This window comes from Lipotes vexillifer, unplaced genomic scaffold, assembly GCF_000442215.2.
Source record: "Lipotes vexillifer unplaced genomic scaffold, Lipotes_vexillifer_v1.1 scaffold591, whole genome shotgun sequence".
Lineage (NCBI taxonomy): Eukaryota > Metazoa > Chordata > Mammalia > Artiodactyla > Lipotidae > Lipotes > Lipotes vexillifer.
The window spans coordinates 3,524,150-3,548,484 of NW_006791954.1; the positions used below are offsets into that span (position 1 = coordinate 3,524,150).

A 24,335-nucleotide genomic window follows, 5' to 3' on the forward strand; every position below is an offset into this window, starting at 1 on the left:
CTTCCAGCCACTGCTGCCGCCCTCAGACGTGGGGGACCGTATCTTGCAGTACAGTGTGGCACCTGATGGCTGATGTGGGTGGGTACACGATACCCGGGAAATAAGAGGACAGAAAGATTTGTTCCACCCCAGGTAGCTATAGGGTGACTTCACGGAAGAGGGGGCTCTCGAGCTGGATTTGGAAGGAGAAGATGTTTCCCGGGAAGAGGAAGGCTAGGCTCTCCGGGCAGAGGGCTGGGCATGGAAGCTCAGGAAGGGCATGGGGTGGCCAGGGAGCGGGCTGTCGGCCAGGTGGCTGCATCTGGGGGTGAGCATGGAGGGAGTGGTGGGGACTGGAGGGCCCAGGAATGGGGCCATTCTCCTTGGAGTTCCTCTTCCCTGCGTACACCACTTCCCAACACAAGTCCAGCCCTCTAAGCCTAAGTATTTCTTTTTTTTTTTTTTTTTTTCTTCTGCTTCTAGAATTTCCACTATATGCATGTTATGCCTTTTGTAGTTATCCCACAGTTATTGGATATTCTGTTCTGTGTCTTGCAGTCTTTGTTCTCTTTGCTTTTTAGTTTTGGTGGTGTCTATTGAGATATCCTCGTGCTCAGAGATTCTTTCCTTAGCAGTGTCCATCCACTAAGAAATCCTATCAAAAGCATTCTTCATTTCTGTCACAGTATTTCTGATTGCTAGCATTTCTTTTTGGTTCTTAGAACTTCCATCTCTCTGCTTCTGTTGTCCATCTATTCTTGCATGCTGTCTACTTAATCCATTGAGAGCCCTTAGCATCTTTTTTTTTTTTTTGCGGTACGCGGGCCTCTCACTGTTGTGTCCTCTCCCGTTACGGAGCGCAGGCTCAGCGGCCGTGGCTCATGGGCCCAGCCGCTCCGCGGCATGTGGGATCTTCCCAGACCAGGGCACCAACCCGCGTCCCCTGCATCGGCAGGCGGACTCTCAACCACTGCGCCACCAGGGAAGCCCCTAAGTATTTCTTAAATGAATGACTAAGAAGATAAGTGCATCAGTACAGGCTCTGAGACTGTTTTCATCTCTCGCCTGCCCGAGGTGAAGGACAGACAGTTTCTTGGGTTCAGAGCTCCCAACTCTTCACACCCAGAGGTTACAGAGCTGCCTCCCCATCTCCCTGGTCTAGGAACTCCTGCCACTATCCCCTTGCCCGAAAATCCTTCCTTAAGCTACTCTGGGCTCCCCAAGTAGAGCCCTAGGTCCTGTGTCCTCCTGCTCCACTCTCAAGTCAGGGTGAGCCCAGGCCCTGGGGGGCGGCCTCGAGCCTTCCTCTGCTCCTTCCCTCAGGTCTCCTCCTCAGCTTCCTCCTCCTCCCACCACGAGGCCAGCACTCAGGAGACTTCTGAAAGCAGCAGGGACTCAAAGGGGAAAAAGTCTTCCAGCCATGGCCTGAGTCACAAGGGAAAGAAGCTGAGCAGTGGGAAAGGTGTGAGCAGCTTTACCTCCGCCTCCTCCTCCTCCTCCTCCTCCTCTGGGGGGCCCTTCCAGCCTGCAGGTGAGTGTGGGCGTCCCGGAGGAGGCTGGGAGCGGGACAGTCTTCGGCCCTGAGCTTTTCTACCAAGGGCCTTTTTATGTTGGTTTGCATCTCATCTGCTTCCTAAAGTGGTTGGGGTGGGGGGGATCCCCACCAAGTGACTCCCCTCAGTCTCCTCTCGAGGTGGAACTCCCCTCCAGCCTCCCTCAGGGCCCACCTCTCCAACCCCCATAACCATATTCATTATCCCCTGCACTTATGCTGTCAGGTACCACGTTTAAAGCACCAACTCTAATCTCCTGTCATGTCTGCAGTCACCGAGAGAGCTCACTAGGGTGGGAGTTACTCTCCTGCTTTATCACAGGTGGGAAAGCTGGAGGGCGGGGACACTCGTCCCAGGACACAGAGACAGTGGCCAAGCTGGGACAGGAAACTCAGCTTCCCCATCCCCTGACCAGAGCTCTCTCTACTAGTGCACACTGAGCGGGAGGGAGGCAGGGGATCTGGGGTCCAGCTGTAATTCCGTTTCCCCCTCTGCAGTTTCGTCCCTGCAGAGCTCCCCTGACTTCTCTGCATTCCCCAAGTTGGAGCAGCCAGAGGAGGACAAGTACTCCAAGCCCACAGCGTGCCCCCCTTCAGCTCCTCCCTCTCCCTCAGCCCCCGAGCCCCCCAAGTCTGACCTCTTTGAGCAGAAGGTGGTCTTCTCTGGCTTTGGGCCCATCATGCGCTTCTCCACCACCACCTCCAGCTCGGGCCGGGCCCGGGCCCCGTCCCCTGGGGACTATAAGTCACCCCACGTCTCGGGGTCCGGGGCCTCAGCAGGCACCCACAAGCGGATGCCCACGCTGAGTGCCGCCCCTGTGCCTGCTGAGGAGGCCCCTGAGACAGGCCTGAAGGAGAAGAAACACAAAGCCAGCAAGAGGAGCCGACACGGGCCAGGCCGTCCCAAGGGCAGCCGCAACAAGGAGGGCAGCGGGGGCCCGGCCCTTCCCTCCCTGCCCGGTGCCCAGCTGGCTGGCTTTACCGCCACTGCTGCCTCACCCTTCTCCGGAGGTTCCCTTGTCAGCTCTGGCCTGGGTGGTCTGGCCTCCCGTACCTTTGGGCCTTCCGGGAGCCTGCCCAGCCTGAGCCTGGAGTCCCCACTGCTGGGGGCAGGTTAGTGACCCTTGGGGATGGAGGGTATCTCAGGGCCCAGCCAGTCTTGTGAGGGGACAGAGGCACAGACATGCAGTTAGAAGGAAATGTGATAGAAACTGCTCCAAAAGACAAAGGATGCAGGTGACAGTCACCTCTGAGACACTCCCCCATACCCATTTTCTGCATGGTTGTAGCGGGAGAGATTGCCAACAGGACTTAACCAAGTTTGGGTTGGGGAATTAGAAAAACTGGGAATTCTCCAGGCTTTAGCAGGGCAGTGGAATAAGCAGGCATGGCAAGCAGATGTCACCCAAGCAAGAAGTGACATCTTTGCAGCAAGAGGGTGAGACTGGTGTGTAGCCAGATCCAGGGGAGTGTTCTCCTTGGAGAGAGGCTGCTCTAGCCACCTGACTAAGGTGGGGCATGGGGGAGTGGTGACTCTAAGCTTCCCTCTGTGTCTGTCTTGTGCCTGTAGGCATCTACACCAGTAATAAGGACCCCATCTCCCACGGTGGTGGAATGCTGCGGGCTGTCTGCAGCACCCCCCTCTCCTCCAGCCTTCTGGGGCCCCCAGGGACCTCGGCCTTGCCCCGCCTCAGCCGCTCCCCATTCACCAGCACCCTCCCTTCCTCCTCTGCTTCTATCTCCACCACTCAGGTGAGGCCTTCCTCCTGGGCTCCGCCATCCCTGGGCAGGTGGGGGACAGCCTGCTGAGGACCCCAGCTTTCCGTGGGAATTTGAGAGATTGGGCTTGATCACCACCAGAACTTCTCCCTCTCTCTGGTCCTCTCTCCTCCCCAGCACACCTGGTCCCCTCCACCCCGGTGCACACAGTTGTGCTCTAGATCCAAGAATAACCACCAGGCTGGACTCTACCTCCTTTCCCTCAGGTGTTTTCTCTGGCTGGCTCCACCTTTAGTCTCCCTTCTACCCACATCTTTGGAACCCCCATGGGTGCCGTTAACCCCCTCCTCACCCAAGCCGAGAGCAGCCACACAGGTATGTGAGCCTCTGACCCCATTCCCCTTTCTTCCCAAAGGCCTGAGGGGCACCTGTCACCTGCTTGTCACCCCAGAAAGGATGGGAGGGCTTTCTGGCTGCCCGCACCCTCTGGCCATTGCCCACCCTGCAAAAAAAACATTCCACACACAACAAACCTACACTTTCACATTAAAACCCCCGTGAGGAGGCGGGACAGGACAAAACAAACAAAAAGGCAGAGAGATGAATGACTTGCTCAAGGCAGTTGGGGTAGGGAAAGGCAGCGCAGCAGCTGAAATTCTGGTACCCTGGCTCCAAGCCTAGCTCTCCTACTGCTGTAGCCTAGCTCCCTGCTGGCCTCTTAGTGAGTTCTTGGGATCAGAGTTTACAGAGATCCCACCAGCTGGACAACAGCCTCTCTGGGTATTTAGGAGTTAAGGGGGCGGATCACAAGTGCCCCTCCCTCTCCCTGGAGAGTCAACCCAGCCCCAGAGAGCTGATTGGTGCAGAGGTACCACCTGGCCGGCTGGAGGGCGGGGCTTACGAGTTCAGGTAAGCCTTAAGGGGGCCAATCTGATTCCAGAATTAAGAACCCTACAGAGTAGGTGGCTGTATTTTTCCAAAACGCAAAGTGGAATTCTGTGGCCCAACAGAGGGTTTTGACGTCTAATTTTTTAGTTTATTAATATAAAAGTCATATAAAACTGATTATAATAGCTACAGTAATTAAGGCCTTGCTTCATGGCAGCTAAACCGTTCAGATTAACGCTTCACATTTACTACCTTATTTTAATCCTCGTAACAATCACTTCAGAGAGGTTAGTTTCAAGCCCACGGTCACACAGCAAGTAAGTATCATATCCAAGTTCAACTCAGGACTGTGTAGGCCCCAAGTTTCTATGACTCTGAAGTTGTAAGTTTTCCAGGAGAAAAATTAGGAGGTGGATCTGAAAGTAGCCAGGCTGCAGGAGCCTTTCTGCCTAGAGAAGGAGGAAGGGACGAGATCTCATGGCTTTGCCTCCCACGGCGCTGGGTTTCCAGGCCAGGGCTCCCAGCGCCTTAAGAACTAGAACTGGCTATCTGGGGTTGGGAGATCCTGGGGAAAGGGGTTTGCGGTACGGTCCCAGGTCCCGCACCCACTTCCCAGGCGGGGACTGTGAGGCCGACGGCACCTCTTCCTCGCTGATCCCTGCCCCTCTTCTCCTTCAAAGAGCCAGACCTGGAGGACTGCAGCTTCCGATGTCGGGGGACCTCCCCCCAGGAGAGTCTGTCTTCCATGTGAGGGAGAGAGTGGCGGCTTGGGGGAGGGGCTGGGAGCGGGGTGGAGGGACTGTCAGGGAGGAGAGAGCGGAGAGGCGGGCGCGGGGAAGAGGGTGGGGTCCAGAGGGGATGACTGAAACCCCTAAGGCGGGAGGAGGAGGGCAGGGAGACTGGAGTGGGGGAGTGAGGTAAGCCTGAGCTCGGTTTTCCCTTCTGACCCCAGGTCCCCTATCAGCAGTCTCCCAGCACTCTTCGACCAGACAGCACCCTGCGGGGGCGGCCAGTTGGACCCAGCGGCCCCCGGAACGACTAACATGGAGCAGCTGCTGGAGAAGCAGGGCGATGGCGAGGCCGGAGTCAACAGTGAGAAGGGGTGACGTCGGGCTGGGTGACCTGTCCTAGGACACCCCCAGACTCGGTCACCTTTCTCTCCCAGGTCCCCAAACGTCTTTAAGTTTCCGCCTGCGGCCCCGCCCCTGCCTTAACTCTGGCCAACCGCTGGCCTTGCCTTTAACCCTCGCTGGGTCCTGCTCCTGGGCCCGCCCCCTCTTCGCAGGGCTTTTGGCCCTCACGACCTCCTGGCCCTTATTTTACTAAGCCCCAACTTCCTCCCGCCCCTTCCCTCCCAAGCACTTGGCCTCCACCCCAAGCCTCAGGCCCCACCCGTGGTCCTCACACCTCTAGCTCCCCAGGACTCACCTGAGTCCCTCGCTAGCCGGCGCCTTCTCTGCTAGGTCTCAGTCCTAGTTCCTCCGTCAGGCCCCGCCCCTCCAGGCCCCGCCCCTCCAGGCCCCGCCCCCCGGTCACCTGGCCCCGCCCCCAGCCTTTCCAGGCCGGCGGGGCTCAGGCGCTCTCACCTTCTGTCTGCAGTCGTGGAGATGCTGAAGGCGCTGCATGCACTGCAGAAGGAAAACCAGAGGCTTCAGGAGCAGATCCTGAGCCTTACGGCTAAGAAAGAGCGACTGCAGATTCTCAACGTGCAACTCTCTGTGCCCTTCGCCGCCCTGCCTGCCGCCCTGCCTGCCACCAACGGCCCTGTCCCTGGGCCCTATGGCCTGCCTCCCCAAGGTAAGGGGAATCCCACCCAGCCCGGGGATGGGGGCCTCTGCTGTGCGGTCGGAACTGGCTCTGACTCCAGCCCTTGACCTCCTTCCGTGATCCCCCTCCCTCAGCCGGCAGCAGCGATTCCTTGAGCACCAGCAAGAGCCCTCCGGGGAAGAACAGTCTGGGCCTGGACAACTCGCTGTCCACGTCTTCCGAGGTGGGCGCCACGGGGAGGGGCACCAGGGACGGGCAGGAGTGGGGAGGTGCAAGGGCCTTCTAGTTGCATCTCTACCTTGCGGCTATTGGAGGCTGGACAATGGAGTGATTGGCTGAGTAATTGGTTGACTGACGCATTCATTCCTTCATTAAATAAGTAATAATTATGAGGTGCCTACTTAGCTCCAGGCATTGGGTAAGCAATGAGTGAGCAAATCGGACAGTCTTGCTCCTGGAGACAGGCTCAATCCAAGAAGATCAATAATTACAAATCAGGAAAAGTACTAAGACGGAAGTAATTTGAGGGCTATGAGAAAGAATGGAGGGTGGGGTTCTTCTCTGAATATAAGGTGGTTAGGGAAGGCCTCTTTGAGAAGTGTTTGTGAAGAGTTTATTATAGTTTGTTGTAGCTGCACACAAAATAATCCCCGTGTAATTGCTGGCGGTTGGGGGAGCCGTTGCTATTGTTATATTGTGGTTGTTTCTGGAAATCAAACAAAGTGGGTTCTTGTTCTCCCTGCTACTTTCTAAATGTGTGACTTGGGCAACAATAGTCATAATAGTAACCGGCATTAATTGCATACTTGCCCTTTGTCATGTCTTGTGCTGAGACTTTTAAAGGGTTTGTGTGTTTCGTCTTCACAATAGTTTTATGGAATAGGTTCTCCTCTTACCCCCGTGTTATGAGTGAGGAAACTAAAACAGAGAAGCCACTCAAGCCATTAAATTGTGGACATGGGATTTGAGCCTGAATCTTTCACTCCAGCTGCCTGCAGAGTTGTTTAGCCTGTCTAAGAACCAGTGGTTTCACCCATTAAAAGGCAGTAACGAGTTAGTACAGGTCAGGCACTGAACCCTGGGTCTGTTTCACCAGGTGGTCACTACCGTCATCACTGTTCAGAGTTAAACAAGCATCATGAGGGGTGCTGGGCCCCTAGGAAGTGACTTGTGAAGACTGTTTGGATTCTTATCCTTTATCCCCGGGCCTTGCTTCTTCCTGGGTGGCTCTGCCTGGGGGAAGGTGGGGTGGCTGTGCTCTGTGAGAATGCTGGTGGGTGCCGGGCCGGGGGCCAGAAAGGTCATGCTGGCCCCCTGCCCCTCTGACCCCTCCCTTCCCCCTCCCTCCCCAGGACCCACACTCAGGCTGCCCAAGCCGCAGCAGCTCGTCGCTGTCCTTCCACAGCACGCCCCCACCGCTGCCCCTGCTCCAGCAGAGCCCTGCTACTCTGCCCCTGGCCCTGCCTGGGGGCCCTGCCCCGCTCCCGCCCCAGCCACAGAATGGGCTAGGCCGGGCACCCGGGGCAGCGGGGCTGGGGGCTATGCCCCTGGCTGAGGGGCTGCTGGGGGGGCTGGTGGGCAGCGGGGCCCTGCCCCTCAATGGGCTCCTGGGGGGGTTGAATGGGGCTGCCGCCCCCAACCCCGCGGGCTTGAGCCAGGCTGGCGGGGCCCCTGCGCTGCAGCTGCCAGGTTGTCTCAACAGGTGAGGGAGAGCTCAGTCTGGGGAAGGGAAGGGGGAGGCTGGCTCTGGGAGGGAATCCCCCCAAACACCCACAGTTCCTCAGATGGAAAGCTGTCCTCTGATCTTACAGGGTCTAGAATCTAGTCACCCTAGGTTCTCCTTAGATGTTAGATGTGAGTGCCCTCCGGATGGTAGCTCTCCAGGGACAAAGGCGTCTGTTTATGCCTTGTACCCTAGCTAGCCTAGGTTTCCCTTCTGGGAAAGTTCTTCCCTCTGATGTGCCTCCCTCCCACTGTCCTCTCTGAGCTCAGTCCGTTTCGCTCTAGTCCTCTAATATCGCACATCCCTGCCTCTCCCCACCTGGGTCTGAGGGAGTCTGGGAAGTTAGGGGAGCAGGCGAGGAGGGTTCCGCCGTCCCTTCCCATGGTCTGTGATTTGTCCCCCCCACCCCCACCCCGCCTCAGCCTCACCGAGCAGCAGCGACACCTCCTGCAGCAGCAAGAGCAGCAGCTCCAGCAGCTCCAGCAGCTCCTGGCGTCCCCACAGCTGACCCCGGTAATGCCCCTCCCTTCCTGGGCCACCTCCCCTCCCCCAGCTCTGCTGGAAGGGCCCTCTCGGAGGGTCTGGGCCAGCCCAGGGAGGGCAGCCCCGGGCTGGGTGGAGGTTGCCCCTAAGGGTCACGTGGGGTCAGAGGGCATAAGGGCTCCTCTCGGGGGGGCCCCTGGGCACTGGGGAAGGGATGCTGTAGTGGCCCCAGATCACATCCTAGCGAGAGGATCTGGAGGGTGGTGAGTCCTCAGTTACTGAGCGTTTCCAATTCCAGCCCCAAGGCTCTTCAGTGGGGAACTTCAGGGTCTGCGTAGAGCGGGGGCCAAGCAGGTGACAGACACCGCCTCAACCAGAGCAGCCCCTTTTAGGTCTTTCTTGTGTGTTGAGTTCTGCTAAAAATTCCTTTGGAGGAAAGGAATTCTTCCTTTTCAAAAGGAGGGAGTTGAAAAAATAGAAAAACATTCGTTTTCATATAAAGAAATATGAGAAAGATACATAAGAAACCAATTCAATTGGTTATATCTACAGAGGCCAGATGGCAGCAGGGGTAAAAGCAAGATTTCTGAAGATAAGCCTTAATAAATCACTTTGGGTTTTGGAACACTGAAAATGCTTTGCCTATTCAAAGCAAAAATAAATGACTCTTAAGGGAAAAAACAAATGAAAAAGAGGGGGGTTGAAAACTATTGACCTCATTCAGTGTTTCTCAACTTGAGGTCATACCATCCCTGGGGACATTTGTGGTTGTCATAGCAACTGAGGAATTGATTTAGTGAGGGGGGGGTGGGGCCAGGGATGTTAAACCCCCTGCACTTGGCCGGTAGTGCCCCGGCTGACAAATGCTGACGGTGTGCAACCACTTTCTGGTCTGGGTGGGGAGACTGAGGCCCAGAGGAGGGAGTTAGACAGAACCTTGAGTGTCTCCCAGGTCTTTTGCCTCATGGTCCTGGTGTGATAGGATGGTGCCCAGGCCAATGAGGGCAAGATGACCCTGGGGACCACTGGCCAGTAAGCAATCTGGCCCCCTTGCAGGAACACCAGACTGTTGTCTACCAGATGATCCAGCAGATCCAGCAGAAGCGGGAGCTGCAGCGGCTGCAGATGGCCGGGGGCTCCCAGTTGCCCATGGCCAGCCTGCTGGCCGGGAGCTCCACCCCGCTGCTGTCCGCGGGCACTCCTGGCCTGCTGCCCACAGCATCTGCCCCACCTCTGCTGCCCGCCGGAGCCCTGGTGGCTCCCTCACTCGGCAACAACACAAGTCTCATGGCCGCAGCAGCTGCGGCCGCAGCAGTAGCAGCAGCAGGCGGACCTCCAGTCCTCACTGCCCAGACCAACCCCTTCCTCAGCCTGTCGGGGGCGGATGGCAGTGGCAGTGGCCCCAAAGGAGGAGTAAGTAAGGGGTCCGGCTTGGGGGAGGGGCCGGGAGTGGGGCAGAGGGACCGTCCTGTCTCCCTTCTCCTGGATGGGCAGCGAGGGAGCATTAGAAGGTGCATCATCAGATGCATCATCATCAGGAGGAAGGAAGCGACCCCTAGGGCAGCGGAGTGCCCTGCTCTAGACCCCAGGGCCTCTGCCAGCACATGGGTGCCCTCCTGCAGATCCAAGAAAGGTACACTTTGCACATGGGCTAATAGCGAAAGGACCGATTAGAAAACGGCGTTCCTCTGGGGAGACCCTTTAGGAAAGGCTGTTTCCTCTCTGATTGGACCATTTAGAAGATGATGATGCTCTGGGTGGGCCATTTCAAGAAAGGCCCTCCCTTCTCCTTCTGAGGGCAAAGGGCCAGAGCCCGTGTGCTGCCCTCAGCTGGCACATGCCTGCTTAGCTGGGTGCCCTATGCAGGGCAACTCCCCCAAACACACACACACACACACAAGGTGACCCTGGTGTGCAGCCGCCAAAGCCCAGACCCTTACTGCACCCAACATCAGCTTTCTTGACCCAGGAAGCTATTCTCAACTGGGTGTTAGGACCAGACACCTCCCAAAGCCCCAGTCTTCCTTCCTCTTTTTCCAGACTGCTGACAAAGGAGCCTCAGCCAACCAGGAAAAAGGCTAAAGCCACCCAGGCTCCTGCTGACCCCCCAAGTGGAGGGGCAGATCCTGGTCTGAGAGGTCCCAGCCTGGAGCGGGCACCTGCACCCAGACACTGGAGAGCCCTGGCCCAGAGCATGTGCTGAGGCCCGGGAAGTGTGGGGTGCTCCTGGTGCCGAGGACTGAGACCGAGAGGGGAGCCCCTTCCATCTGGCCCCCCTCCCCCTCTGCACTGGCCCCTTTGTGAGGGGCTCAGAAGGAGGACAGGCTCCAAGCCCGCCTAGGAGCCCCCACTCTCAGCGAATGTTTTGAGGTTCCCCAGAGAGCAAAGTGGGCCATGGCATAAGTGGGGGGTTGGTTTAACCCGCCACGTAAAATGGATTAGCACTTGAGTGGGATAAGTGGGGGGCTAGGCCCTGGGCCTGCCCCTGTGCGGAAGTCTTTTATGGAAGAAGGGGTGGCCCTATTTGACCTGCAATTTCTTCCCAACTTGGGCAGATGGCAAGAGGGCTTCCTTGGACTGTTTCTCGCTGGGCCCCTTCCCCTGCCCCCGACAAGGGTCACAAGCTGAGCTTGTAAAAGCCCACAGACTAGGGGGCCGAAGAAGGGGTAGGATGGCATCAAATTTGGCCCAAGCCTCCCTACCTCTGGGGGGTGGGCCTCAGTGATGGGCTTGGGGAAGGCAGGGGGTGGGCGGCCCAGCCCCCTCGATCCCCTGCCCCTTGTTTGCACTATTGGATTTAGGAGTGCCGAGGGTGGGGAGATGGAGCTGCCTGACTCAGAGAGCGTGTATGCGTGTGCGTGTGTCTGTCCGTCTGTCTGTCTGTCTACCGCTGGAGCCCGGGCAGCTGAGGGCAGGGATAGGAGCAGTGCTCTGATGAGGCAGTATCAGAGGGGCGCTCCCAGCTCTTGTTTGCACCCTCTCACCTCACCAACTTTGGTCTCTCTCTGAGGCCTGAATGGTTAACAAAAACCAGAACCATACTCCAATATTGGAGAGTAACTGGGGGCTGGGGGCTTTGAATCAGGGTAATATCCTGCCTTCCCTCCCCCAGACTCCACATGGTCTCAGTACCCCCTCAGCGCTCCCCTTCCCCCACTGATACTTGGTCCTGCTTCCCTGGCAAAGAGGAGCCCCAGGGATTGGGGGATGAGGCAAGGGGGGTAAAGTGCCACTTCTTTTAGTGAAACCTTCCTCCCAGGATTAGCCAGCCTGCCTTCCCGCACCCCACCCCCACCCACCAGGGGAGACTTAAGCTTACGCTGACCTACAACTGTCCCTTCACCCACCAGCTATTTCCCCCGGGGTGTAGTGGGCAATTCTCACCTTAAAGAGTCCCCACCTGCCCAGAGCCTTTGGTGGCCAAGGTTGAGGGCTGGTGGGACAGCCAGGAAGGGGGCGAGGTTGAAGCCTGTGTCTGTGTCGGGTGCACTGGAGTCGGAGCCAGGAGGGGCCGTGGCCAGCTTCCCTGATGACCACGTCTAGTCAGTCTCTTTGCATGTGTGGATTTGTGTGTGTGTGTGTTTCTGTTTGGGTTTTTGTTGTTGTTGGTTTTGTTTTGTTTTTTAAATAAAGAAAAGAAGATGTGTATATTTTTGGCAATGACAGAAACGTAGTGCAGATATATTTTTGCCTGTGCTGCTCAACTGGTTTTTTTCTGATACTGAAAATAATATTAATATTCCTGTTGATAAGACTTTGTAAGATGTTAGGGAGCTGATAATGGAGGGGGTGGGTGGGATCCTTCAGAGGCAATTTCTTTGGAAATTCAATTTCAATTGCAAGGGCTTGGGGGGGGAGGCAGTTGTGATGACCTCAGAAATACTCACTTTTTATTAACGCTAAATATCAGTTAGAAAGAAATGATAGAATTCAGCATTTTATTCATCTTCATCTATTAAGCTGTCTAACTCCCTGCCCCCAAACCACTGAAAAGAAAAATAACCTTCAGAGATTCTTAGAAGAGTTGCTCATTCACACCCACACCCTTGCCCAAGGCCGGCCCACTTACAGCCAAAGTCAGCTTCTGTTCTGGACAGTGAGGGAAGTCAATCCACCCCAAGGCCGCTGTGGCAGAGAGTGAGAGGTCCAACTGACTGAGTGCACTGGAACCAAGACCTCCCCTTCCCTCCAGCACCCGAGAGTCTGGGGTTCTCACCTCCAAGAGTCTGTTTTCTGACTTTCCCCAGGCTGGGGTGCAGTGGCAGGTAGGCAGGTTAGATTTGAAGAAGGGACCCAGGCTGGGTATGGATTGGTGCTGTGCCTCAATTTGGGGGAGGGGGACATGAGAGCGGTGGTGCATTTCCTCTTTCGAGGGAGCTTTATAATAGGAAAGGTCTGGAGCGCTTCAGGACGGAGTGGGGTCCCAGTGCAAGGGGTATGGCTACCGAGACATTCCCCCCGCCCCCGCCCCTGCTCCCAGCCTCAGTCCCTTTTTCTAGGATGAATTTGGATGGGGAGTAGAAAGGGATGCAGATTTATATATGGCTCTGTCTAGGGGAGGGGAAGGATGTGGTTTGCAGGGTGGAAGTGGAGTTTGAAAATGCAGAGTGGTGCTTAGTACGTCATCCCCCTCAGCGCAGAGGTGTGATTGCAGTGTGCATGCAGAGCCGCTGTCTGGCCTTGAGGTCACAACTAGTGCACGAATGTCACAGCTGGAAGGGACCTGTCTTTAGGTGTCTTTTGAGCCAGCTCCTTGCTTCACAGGTGATAGCTCCAAGCCTAGGAGGGGCAGGGGCTCAGGGGCAGAGCCAGGACCAGCCCTCAGGACCTTGGCCTCCAGGTCCTCGGCTCTCCTGTCCCACTGCGCTGCCTCCTTGTGGCTGTCCGTCTGTCCCCGTGTGTGTGACGCGTGGTGTGAGTGCAGGGCTGTGCCGGGGTGGGGGGTGAAGCGCTGACTGTCTTAGCTCAGAGCTGATGGATCCTCTCCAGAGACAATGACACTTTAAAGGTTGCCTTTCCTTCTCTTAAGTTTTTCCGATTTGTTTATGAATTTTTCCCCTCAGACTCCTAGGTCTATTGCTGCCTCCAGGCGCCCTTCCCTTGTGGCCGATGAGAGCACCCCTGCCCACTCCTGTCCTGACTTGTACGGAAATACTCCTAGGAAGGGAGCCAGAGCCTAGGAAAGAGAAGGAGCCAGCTCTGAGAAAGGGTGACCTTCTCCACACTGCCCTTTCCCAAACTGGAAATGCAGACAAGTTTTCAAAGGCACAGGCTCCCCCTGCCAGCTTCCAGCATCTTCCTTGGTTGGTGTGTGGTGGGCCAGAGTGAAGGGTAGGCAGCTTGCTTCCAGTTCTCCTTTATCCCAATTTATTTCCTGGGGAGAGGTGCCTGGAGGGATTAAGGTCAGTTCAGTTGGGAATTTGCAGGAAAGCGGGGCATAGTACCCTGGCTCCCTCCGGTCACGTCAAACCAGATTAAAAGTGTGTCTGGCTCCCAGCCACTTTGACTTGATCTACTGAAAAGTTGGGAACTGAGGGCGTGCCTTCATTGCCCTTTGGTCACGTCCTTCAGCCCAACTTGGGACTTAGGTGGTGGGACTGGAGACCCTAACCCTGGCTCCTCGCCTGTCCCCCCCTTTCCGCCCCAGCCTGTCTCAATGTAGCAGACCCTTCCTAGGGGAGCAGGGAGGGGAAGCTACAGTTTGCAAACCCAGGGGCTCCTTTTTCATTCTTTCTAAAGCCTCCTTTATATCCTCAACCCAAAAGGCAATGCCCCTACCCTGTCACCTCCAAGCCTGGAATTGTGCATAACTCGGATCTTGTATCTTTGTATAACGGATGTTATTTGTACGAAGGGCAGTTCGTAAACAGCACTTGTTCTTTTAATAAAAGAATGTTTTACAAAAAAAAAAAAAAAAAAAAAAACCAAAGAGACCCTGCTTTGTCTGGCTTTACTGAAGGGAAAGGGAGAGGGAGTGCCATCCGTGGGAGCCTTGGGAGGGGATGGGGGTGGGGGGATGGTCAATGAACATTTCTTTAAGCACTTGGAATAGTAGTTCACAGACCAAAATGCACAACATACCCGAAATACCCTGCATATTGAAAACGCAGATACCTGTGCCCCACCCATAAGAATGTAATGTGTAGGCCTGGGCCAGGCGCGAATCCGATAAAACAAGCTCCCGAGGCGACGAGATGTGCCCGCACCGCGCTTCTAGAAGCACTGCCCTAAGGCTCCGCACGAGAAAACGGTTCCGGTCAGGGTCCCCGCTCGCAAGCGGGGGGCCCGGGAGGCGCAGGCAAGGAAATGAGCGGCGATTCCCCGCGCGGGTCATTCGCAGACACGCGGGAACCAAAGGGGGCGCCGGAGAGCCCTCCGCACCCCGGGGCCCCCCAGGCGGCTGCGGGGTCGGCTCCTCGGCCCGACTTCCGGCGGCTGGGGCTGGTCGGCTTGCGCAGGCCCGCGGCCCGCACCGCGCGAACCCCGCAGCGTCTTCCGGGCCGAGGCGGGGCCGGGCCGGTGGGAGGCGGGGAAGCGGGAAGGTGACCGGGGCGCGAGGCGGAGCCGGCGCGCTGGCGGCAGCGGGGCCGGCATGGGCGGCGCGGGGGCGCTCCTGAGGCCGGCGGCCCTGGTGAGCAGCCGCGGCCCCGCCGGCCGGCCCCCCCACTCCCCTCCCGAGCCCGCCGCGCCCGCCCTTCGGCTGAGCGTCCCTCAAGCCCCTACGTCGCCTGGTCCTTCGCAGCCCTCCCTGAGCGCCCGCTGGGTGCCAGCACCTCCCCCAGCAACTCCCGTTCCTCTCTTGGGACCCCTTATTCTTACCCACGTATTTCTCCCACTCGCCTAAGCCCTGTCGTCTCTTCCCTCCCAGATGACTTCCCTCTGGAAGTCTTCCGCTTTCCGTTGACTTTATATTTTTCTGTTTCCAAACCACCGTCTTGCGATGCCTGCTTGCCTTGCAGAAGCTGAACCAGAGACGGGACATCACCTCCTGGCTGGTAAGTACTACCCACCAATACCCCGTTTCCACTTCTCTCTGCCCTAGTCCCCCAGGCCCAGAGACCCCAAAGGTAGAGACCAGAGGAGGGAACCAGAATGGGTCAGCCCTGCTTTGTAGATTTCAGCCTGAGACTGCCTTGTCCATAGCTACCTTCCCGATGGCTCAGGGGAGATAGAGTGGCCAGAGGGCACAGGGCAGGGAGCAGGCTTCTGCCCTGAGAACAGCGGTGCCTGATGAACCCAGCCCTAGGTGCAGTTACCCCCGCCTAGGCTGGCAGGATCCTGGGCCTCCCGTCCCTTGCACCCAGCTGAGAGCCAGGGTTTGAAAGGAAGGCCTGGACCCCGAAACCTATGTGCTTGCATGGCCTTGAAATCTCTTCTCTGTCTGGAGCTCAGGGGCCTTATGGTGTCCTGGGGGGAGTGTCCTTGCACGGTGGCATCAGATCAGCCTCCTGCAGAGGAAGCCTGTCACCAGCCAAGGCTCTTGGGAAATTGGACAAGGCCACAGGCAAGAAAGTGCTTCCAGGACATGAGCTGACCCTCACTCCCTCATCTTCTCTGCCACAGGCCCGATGGTTCCCCCAAACCCCAGCCAAGTCCGTGGTGGCCCTGAAAACACCCATCAAGGTGGAGCTGGTGGCTGGGAAAACCTACAGGTGGTGTGTGTGTGGCCACAGCAAGAAGCAGGTGAGAGACCTGTGTCCCCCTTCCCGTTGATATATGACAGCTGTGGTTGGGGACGCTACATGTTGCCCAGGAACTCCCACCCGAGACGTTCCTCTTTTTCCCACACATACCTGAAGGACAACAAGGGAGACTGGGGGGGAGGGATACTCTCGGGCCAGCGCCACTCACAGCCCTGAGCTCACCGTTCTCTGCATCCCCCCCTTCAAGATGCAGCCAGAGAGACAGAAACTCAGTCCCGGGGCCAGTCGGGTGGAGCCAGGGTTCTGTCCTCCTCTTCCGGTGCTCCCTCCTTCCCAGAGGCTCTGGGCTCTGCCCTCTCTCTCCCCTTCTTCCTCCTAGGAAGCATCTGGGTCAAAGGTTCCCAGGCCTCGGACCCCAACATTGGGAAGACTTTGCACAGCCTCTCTGGCCCTGTGTGCCCCTTCCTGGCATCTGCTCCTGAAAACGCTCCCTCCGTTTCGGTGACTTTCCTGGCTTCTTGCTGTCTTGTCAGCCTGGCTGCCTGCTCCCCACTCCTCCTCTCTTCTGCTCCAGGAGCCTTCCATCCAGCAGGAACCTGCCCCATATTCTTAGCCTCCGGGGTCCCTTTCTTTCTTGAGCTGGCTCTGAACTGTGTTCCTCCAAGTGGCATGGTGTGGTGTCAGCAGCCCAGGGCCCCGAGTCCCGCTTTGCCACTGATTTGCTGTGGACTTTGAGCAGGTCCTCTTGAGGGTGGCGCTGTGCAGCCCACGGGTAGGCCTAGCACAGGAGGGCCCTCTGTGCCTCTCTGCCTCTTGCCCTCTGGGACAGATTGCTGATTTTTAACTGCACACTTCTCTCATCCATTCTCCTATCCCACCCTGACTCCAAGGCCAAGAGGCCTTGGGTCCAGCTCTGCCATTAACTAACTAGCTAACCACCTCTCTGGGCCTGTTTCCATTACCCAGGGACACCTTCCAGGATGGAAGGGCATAGATGCTCACACCAGGCAGCCAGTTTGCTGTGGGACGTCCCCTTCCCCCCTTCCCAGTTATTTCCTGGAGCCAAACAGAATTGATACCCCAGTCTTAAAGCCCACCCAGAGAAGTTTTTACCCCAAGAATATGGAGAAGGAAATGAATTTCATGAACCAATGGAGACTCAGAGCCATTAAAAAAACAAACAAACACCTATCAGCATAAACATGGCTGATACCTAAGGGCCCATTTCGCCTTGAAAATTCTGTTCTTGTGTCCTGGTCCTCTGGGGACCCCAGAAACTACTCCTGTAAAGACTCATACTTACTGAACACTTTCTACTGGCAAAGTAACCATAATGTATTTTATTTTCTTGGGATGACGCTACTCTTTTCACTGGCACATTACAGATGAGACGGGTGTGGTAGGGAACACAGGCAGCATCACTTAGGAGTCTGGGCCCCGAGCCCTGTGTGCTGCGTCTCCCAGCCCTGCCCCGCCTCAGCAGGTGGGGTTGGGTCTCTAACTTGCTTTCTTTCCCTCACCAGCCCTTCTGTGACGGCTCCCACTTCTTCAAACGCACTGGCCTATCCCCACTCAAGTTCAAGGCCCAGGAGACCCGCATGGTGGCGCTCTGTACCTGCAAGGCCACCCAGAAGCCCCCATACTGCGATGGCACCCACAGGAGTGAGCGGGTGCAGGAGGCAGAAGTGGGCTCCCCACTCTGAGGGGGCGGCTGCTGACCGGCCCAAGAAGGGATCACCCCAGGGACCCCAGTACCCGTAGCTGGCTTGTGAAGGACTTGCTCCCGTAACCCGAGGTCTCCAATCTGGGGCAGCTGGAACGGGCCCCTGCCCCAATGCCTGCTGGTAAAGATGGCATTAAATAGGCGTGTGCCGGCCCAGAGTGGCGTTCTTGTGGTCACTGGTGTGAGGGACATGACCGGTCCCCCTTCAGGATCTTAACATGGGCTGGGGCACCTGACTGGCCACAGGGAGGGGGCTCGTATAGGGTCCCCCAAGGCAGGCTGAGCCCAGAGATGAGAGGAGGAGGCCAGGGCACCCAGCCACCCTTTCCCTGTCCCCTCTATCCCAAAGAACTACAGGCTCTGGAGAGTATGCAGCATTTATTACAAAGCCAGGAGATACAGATGTCCCAGGATACAGCCGCAGCACCTCAGACACAGGACGAGGTGTGAACAGACAAACACGCTGGGGGCCACCTGACCCCAAACACATAGGCTGTGGTAGTGTCGCCTCCTCCCCTCGTCCCGATCTGACCTATGTCCACTGGAGGAAACACTGGTGGGCAGGGGCCTGTTGGGGTCTGCCCCTCAGGGGGCAGACCATTCGACTTCTTGGGATGGAGTTGAGGTCAGATCTCACAGGTTCTGTCTTCTTGTGCTTTTAGATGCCTGTCGTTCTTTCCTGACTTGGCCTCAGCTGCGGGTGGGGAGGGCACTGGAGGACTGTTTGCCTTTGGCAAAATCTGGGGTCTGTGCTTATCTGAGGTCAACCACCCCACCCCCCCCCCCCCGCCCCCCCCCCCCCCCCCCCCCGGCCACAACTACTGAGCCTGCGCTCTAGAGCCCGTGAGCCACAACTACCGCCCCGCCGCCACCTCTCCACTACAGGCCCCGAGGTGAGACTTCCCCATCCGCCTTGCTAGTGCGGGCTCCTGGGTGGGGGGCGTGGAAGGGGCTGAAGCGGTTTACAGTGCTGACACCACAGTGCAAGTTCAAGGGCTGAGGTCTTCTGTGGCCTCAGTCTTCTTTTCCACAAGATAAATGATGCAAAGGCCACACACACGGGGAAAAAAAAAAGGCAGAACTATCTATTACACAAAGTTTCTACTGCAAGAGGAGGAGGTAAGGGAGGTGCCCTCTCCACTGCCCACTTGCTCCTCAGAACCAGGGGATAGGCTGCATTTGTAAAAGGCACTGTCTTAGCAATTCTCTGGACATTCAACAATGGTGGTGGGGGGGAGGGTACTGGTCAGGGTCAGGGCAGGACAGCAGCCAAGATGGGGAGAGAAGCAGGGTGGACCTCATACACAGCCAGTTCGAGTCGTGCCTAAAGCTTTGGGGGTTGGTGGGGGCCCCTCCAACACCGCATATGCCTTGGGAAACAGAAGGAGGATGGGGCAGGGCTTCACCGAGCCTCAAGTGGTCCCACCAATCCACCTCTAGGCACCCCCAAAAAGAGCAGAGCAAATTACACAAGACCGCCTAAAACTGAGCACCCCATCCCCCACGCATACACACACACATCAAGTTTGTTTCCTGTGGCATTTAAATTAATCTGGTTGGTCCATAGAAAATAAGTATGTATATTTGGTTTTTCCTATGTACATATATATATAGATTTATTTATAAAACCCATCCCTGACCCCTAAGGTGGGGGGAGCTGGGGAAAGTAGAAGAGGTGGAAAAGGGGGCCCAGAAAAAGTGGAGGGGTGGAGAGGCATAGCTGGAAAAGGAGGGAGAGGGTCCCTTTCCTCAAGTTAAGGGGGGCACGGGAGCTCCGTTGACAGTCATCTTGCGCCCCCTGCTGGTGGAAGGCGGTGTCTGCAGGCAGTTCGAGGTGCCCCCGTTGGCAGCTGTGGTGGCCCCACTGGCTGTGGTGGGGGGCGTGGGGGAGGTCGGGTGGGGGGCTGAGGGGCCATGGGAGCTGGGAGAGCCATGGGAGGGGGTGGCTGGGCTGGGCAGGGAGGAGGAGGTGGCCGGCAGGGTGGCAGGGCTGGGAGCCTTGTCGCTGACTGACTCACACTCAGACGCCCCGCTGGTATTGGTGCCCTCGGAGGGGGTGGGCGCTGTGGGCAAGGTGAGCCGCTTGCAGGCTGGCTGGACGCGATACTTGAGGGGGAGAGGGCCATTCTGCAGGGAGAGGGGAGGGGAGGGCGTCAGGAGAAAGAGGCTAATGGGGCAGCCACCCACCTTCACCCCATGGCACCCAAACAGGGAGAAGGGAAGGTCCAGGCCTTGGAGAGAAGAAAGACTGGATAGGGAGGAGGAGACACGCGACGTGGGACTGACCAAGCAAGGCCAGAGAGACGGGCACACAGAGACCCAGAGAGGAAGAGAGCGCACGTGAGACCAGAGACAGAAAAAGGAGAGAGGGAGGCCGAAGAGCAGAAGGCGAAGTTCACTCCTCCACACCCAAACTGGGGCACGTGGTCTGCCCAGGGATCTTTTTCTCCTTCTGAGTGCGGAAAGTCATCAGTGAGAGAGCGTCCGGAGGTGGGCCTGGTGTGTGGCAGGCCACCCTGGACATGACCAGCTCATGAGACGAGGGATAAACTGTCTGTGATTAGAGCAGGGTGGCCCACGTGATGGCCCAGTGTCCCCTTTCGGCCCTGTCCCCTTGCTGGCACCACCCCACCCACTCACCCGCCGCCAGGGGTAGATGTAGGCGATGTCCATGAGGGTATAGTATTCCTTCAGCGGCTCGTCCTCATAGAGAACCTCAACCTGGAGGAGGAACGGGAGGACACAGCTCGAGCCTCCAGCTGTTTGGCAAAGAGGCTCCAAGCAGGTGATCCCTCATTACTCTGGGGTTTCATGATGGATTCGACTTCCCTATCAGAGTTGTTCCAACATAACTCCTGACCAGCAGGTGGCAAGGGAAGATACCCACATCATCAATAGCCCCAGCCCCAGCAATCCACATGGTGGTCTGGGTCGCCTTCTATCTCTGGCATGTTCTCCAGAGGAGCTAACAGGCAAAGAAAAGGCCCAGGTGAGAAGGAACTCGTGGAGTCTCACCCAGGCTGCACAGTGGAATCACACCAGTGCTTGGATCTCACTCCCAGAGATTGTTTGAACTGGTATGACATGAATCGAGTTTTAATCTCAATAGGCAACCCCTCACGTAATTCTGACATGTGGCAAAGTTTGGGATCCACTGTCCTAGAGCCTCAATAGTCCATGCACCAGAAGCACCTGGGAGCTTGCCAGAAATGCAAAATCTACTCAATCAGAATATGCGTTTTGGGACTTCCCTGGCAGTCCAATGGTTAGGATGCCGCATGCCTCTAGGCACAGCCCCCCCCAAAAAAAGAACCTGCATCTGCATTTTAACAAGATCTCTAGGGGATCATATAGATATTCAAATTTGAGAAGCAATGTCCTAAAGCTCCTTGGCAATTTCAGACTAGCATTCCCACAGCCAGCTGGCCCAGGTAAGGCCCTGCATTTTTACACACACACCTCTGCCATAGTTCTAAACGTGCAAGCATGTACGTACACACACACACACACACACACACACACACACACACCATCTTGGTCTCCTGCACCTCTGCACACTGGCTTCAGCAGACGCAGACTGCCCCACCCCAATCTAGTTTTCAGTTACCCTTCTACACGGGCTCAATTACACAACCGTGCAGGCCCTTGGTGACACCCAGCCAGACCTGAACAACGGCTGAGATGCACAGATTGTCAGATACATCCACACACGGACACGTTTTTCAAAAGGGCCCAGGGACTCACCTTGTACTTGCTGGGCACATCCATCTTGTTGCGGAGAAACTTGGCGAGATGCATGACAGTCATGGCTGCTGGGCATCGCAGGAAGCGCACCCCTGTCTGGTGGGGGAGAGGCACCCAAGGGCTGGGGTCCACCCCGGCACTCTCTCCCAGCCCGCACCCCGTTCCTGGGCAGGCCCAGGCCCCAGCACTCACTTTCTCCTTGTCACCATCCCCATTTTCCAGGGGGCCCTTCTTTTCTTCCCGGTCCCTGCATTAGGAGAAGGAATGAAACAAGGGAGACCCTGGAGCAGGCAGGATCTAACTGCACACATCCGGAAGGCCCTCCTGGAAGCACCCTTTCCTCCCAGGGGAATGGGGACGGCATGGGAGAAGGGACCCAGCCTAGGACCCCAAAAGGACCAGGCATGGGCCAGACTTGCCTGACGCCTTCGTAGAACTCGATGGAGAGGCTGACAATCTCGTCGTCGCTCAGAGCCCCCTTCTCCTGTTCCAGAACCTCACCACGGTCCTCGTTGGAGCCATTGGGAACTGCGGAAGGAGAGAGCTCTGAGTCGTCGGCCTAGGAGGGGGGGCAGGAGCCCCACCAAGGACCCAGGGATCTCAGAACTCAGTGCGGTGAGCCCAGCCACCCCTGGGCTGGGGAGGCCGTGTGCGGTGCCCACCGGCCCTCCATGCATCTGGCCCTTATACCTGGGGCAGCACCACGTGTGCGCACACACGTGAACACACTCACCTTCCGTCAGGGGGTAGGCTGCGTAGAAATCCCGCCTCCGTTTCATCTCATCTAGAAGAGAGGGAGCAGGCTTAGGCGGGGAGCAACACGCTTGGGCAGTGGGGGAGGGGGGGTGGCAGGACAATGAAGGGTGTAGGTACCTTTAAAAAGCCCAGGGACCAATTTGTAGACGATGTCTTGAAGGGTTTTGTCAGATCTGGAAAGAAGCACACAGGGGGGCCTGCTGGCAACCACGTCACCCCGACTCTCCAGCCTGGGGCCCCTTCTTCCCACCTCCCTTCCTGAGACCCAGGGCCCAGGCATGGGGGTCCCTAGAGGCCTTGTCTCTACCTCTCTAGAATTTCTCATCTGGATACACCCGAGGGAAGGAAGGGGATTCGGCCCATGCCTGGTGTTTCTCCTCCACCTGCACCCTGGCTTCAGGAAGCAAGGAGGCCTGGGGGGCAGAGGGCAGCTGCCCCAGAGGATGGGCGGGGACAGGAGGAAGTGCTGGGCCCACCTGATGCTCAGCAGCGGCCGGGTTTTGTGGACCTGTACGTCGCACATGGGGCAGTACTTGTTGGTCTCCAGGTAGCGCACAATGCAGGTTTTGCAGACTTGGCGGGGGGTGGGGGGGGGTGTGGAGAGAGGAGGAAGAGTCAGAGTCCCCGTCATCACCCAGGACCAACCCCCATGCCCCCTGCTCGGGTTCAGGTATCCCCTCTTCTCCACCTTGTTCCCGCAGCTCAGGCCTGTTCAAAGACCCAACACAGTCCTGCCTCGCACAGATGGCAACTGCCCCTTATCATCCATCCTTGGGGGAGGACAGAGTGTGTGTGTGTGTGTGTGTTCATTCTTGTTTTTTTTAATGACAGAAAATTCTGAAAATGAGAGTCTTCACAATGTAGCATTCATGTGTGTGTGTGTGTGTGTGTGTGTGTGTGTGTGTAGCCAGTGTCATGTACCATGCAGAAGGTATGCCCGAAGTCCCAAGCCCCCCGGACAGAGTACAAAACAATAGCCAACCTATTAGACACCTCTCAGGGTCCTTGACCCCCAGCCACAAGCCCGTGGTGCACACCAGGGCACCTGCACCTTCAGGGAGTGCAATTTCAGCCACAGAGATTCAAGGAGAGAACTGAGATTTCAGGTAAAAGTTCCCCAAATGAACTTCTGAGCTGAACCCTCCAGTATCCCCTCTCGGGGACCTGGGACCCTCACCAGACACAGGGACATATTTGCTCTTCAGGGCGGAGGCCACCCACCCGAGGAGCAGCCCCTCGACTCGACTCACAGGAATGCAAGCACTCCACGATGGTAGTGGCATCGATGAAATAGCCCCCGCAGAGGGCACACATGAGGTGAGGGTTCAGCTCTGTGATTTTAATCCGTGTGGTCCGATGCATGATGCTGGGGTCGGGGGCAGGGGACTGGGGAGCGTCACCCTGGGAAATAAACATGGAATCAGGAACCCACAGAGCCAAGAGCCCCTCCCACACTCTACTCCACCTGCCCCACAAGCGACATTGCTCCTGGGCCCAAGGCCCTTCCTTTCCCTTTAAGGCCAGACAGGGTGCACATGTGGGGATGGTTTTTTCTGACCCCCTGTGAGTGTTCACTGGGTGCCAGGGGCTCTGGAGATCTCACGACCTTGAGCAACAAGGTCAGGTTCTATCTCAAAACAGCAGAAAGACTGAGGTTAGACCACAGGAGGTACTACTCAGCTCTCCAGAGGATATGGGGAGGCAGGAAAATGGAAGCGAATGGAGTTTTCAAAAATCTCCCTGATCCCAATCCATATTCACTCAGGTGAACTCACTAGGAAGTATGAGGAAACTTAGACTCCTGACTGGGTCTCTCTAATCCATCCTACCGTCCTTCCATCCCATCATTCCTCCTCCAGGAAGCGTTCCCTGGAAACACTGGGGGTACATCCGCCCTAAGGCTGAAGGGGGCACCCCATAACTTGTCCTTGCACTGCTGCATCCAGCCCCAGCCCCGGTGCAGCTCCCTGGAAATGCACCATATGCTGACCATGCAGGTTCTAGGCCTGGTGCTCAAGACTGAAATACTGAGGATGGTCCTTATGTGCCCAAAGTTGGGAACACACAGCTCCAACCCGCCCCCTGGCCCAGCCCTGGACTCTTGCAGGTTAACTGCAAAGTCTGGGCAAAAATACTGCTACTGCCCCTTCCACAGGAAGGCCACCATGTGCCCTGACAAAGAGCCTGCTGCACGTTGCCCCTCCCAGGCACGCGCAGGAATCTCCCCACGTGGGCACTGCTACCCACCCACCGTATCCTGTCTGCAACCTGGCCACAAGCTGCCCAGTGACAGACCACAGGCTCTCAGAGATGCCTGCCAAAGCTATGCAGAAAGTTCTCCCCACAGCCCACCGAGTG

The 24,335-nt window shown here is 57.1% G+C and overlaps 3 protein-coding genes across 3 annotated transcripts in view; 2 read left to right on the plus strand and 1 right to left on the minus strand.

The window, feature by feature from the left end:
* MLLT6 (MLLT6, PHD finger containing) overlaps positions 1-12,120 on the plus strand; it is a 20,824-nt gene extending 8,704 nt beyond the window's left edge. The window contains exons 9-20 of the mRNA XM_007465140.1: positions 1,303-1,510; positions 2,030-2,644; positions 3,102-3,283; positions 3,517-3,625; positions 4,819-4,885; positions 5,091-5,230; positions 5,738-5,935; positions 6,040-6,128; positions 7,258-7,607; positions 8,051-8,141; positions 9,168-9,524; positions 10,152-12,120. Of these exons, the coding sequence (XP_007465202.1) occupies positions 1,303-1,510; positions 2,030-2,644; positions 3,102-3,283; positions 3,517-3,625; positions 4,819-4,885; positions 5,091-5,230; positions 5,738-5,935; positions 6,040-6,128; positions 7,258-7,607; positions 8,051-8,141; positions 9,168-9,524; positions 10,152-10,193 (2,448 nt within the window). The 3' untranslated portion in view covers positions 10,194-12,120. The remainder of the gene's footprint in view (positions 1-1,302; positions 1,511-2,029; positions 2,645-3,101; positions 3,284-3,516; positions 3,626-4,818; positions 4,886-5,090; positions 5,231-5,737; positions 5,936-6,039; positions 6,129-7,257; positions 7,608-8,050; positions 8,142-9,167; positions 9,525-10,151) is intronic.
* Positions 12,121-14,703: 2,583 nt separating this feature from the next.
* Positions 14,704-17,457, plus strand: CISD3 (CDGSH iron sulfur domain 3). Its single transcript, XM_007465141.1, has 4 exons — positions 14,704-14,742; positions 15,071-15,106; positions 15,675-15,794; positions 17,278-17,457. The coding sequence occupies exons 1-4, from the start codon at positions 14,704-14,706 to the stop codon at positions 17,455-17,457; spliced, it is 375 nt and encodes a 124-aa protein (XP_007465203.1).
* Positions 17,458-19,060: 1,603 nt separating this feature from the next.
* PCGF2 (polycomb group ring finger 2) lies at positions 19,061-23,347 on the minus strand. The gene is made up of 9 exons (XM_007465142.1): positions 23,228-23,347; positions 22,454-22,550; positions 22,095-22,150; positions 21,955-22,005; positions 21,641-21,749; positions 21,414-21,468; positions 21,222-21,317; positions 20,118-20,198; positions 19,061-19,604 (listed from the first exon to the last, which is right to left on the minus strand). Exons 1-9 carry the CDS (start codon positions 23,337-23,339, stop codon positions 19,227-19,229), a joined length of 1,035 nt encoding a protein of 344 aa, XP_007465204.1. The 5' UTR covers positions 23,340-23,347; the 3' UTR covers positions 19,061-19,226.
* Positions 23,348-24,335: the final 988 nt, after the last annotated feature.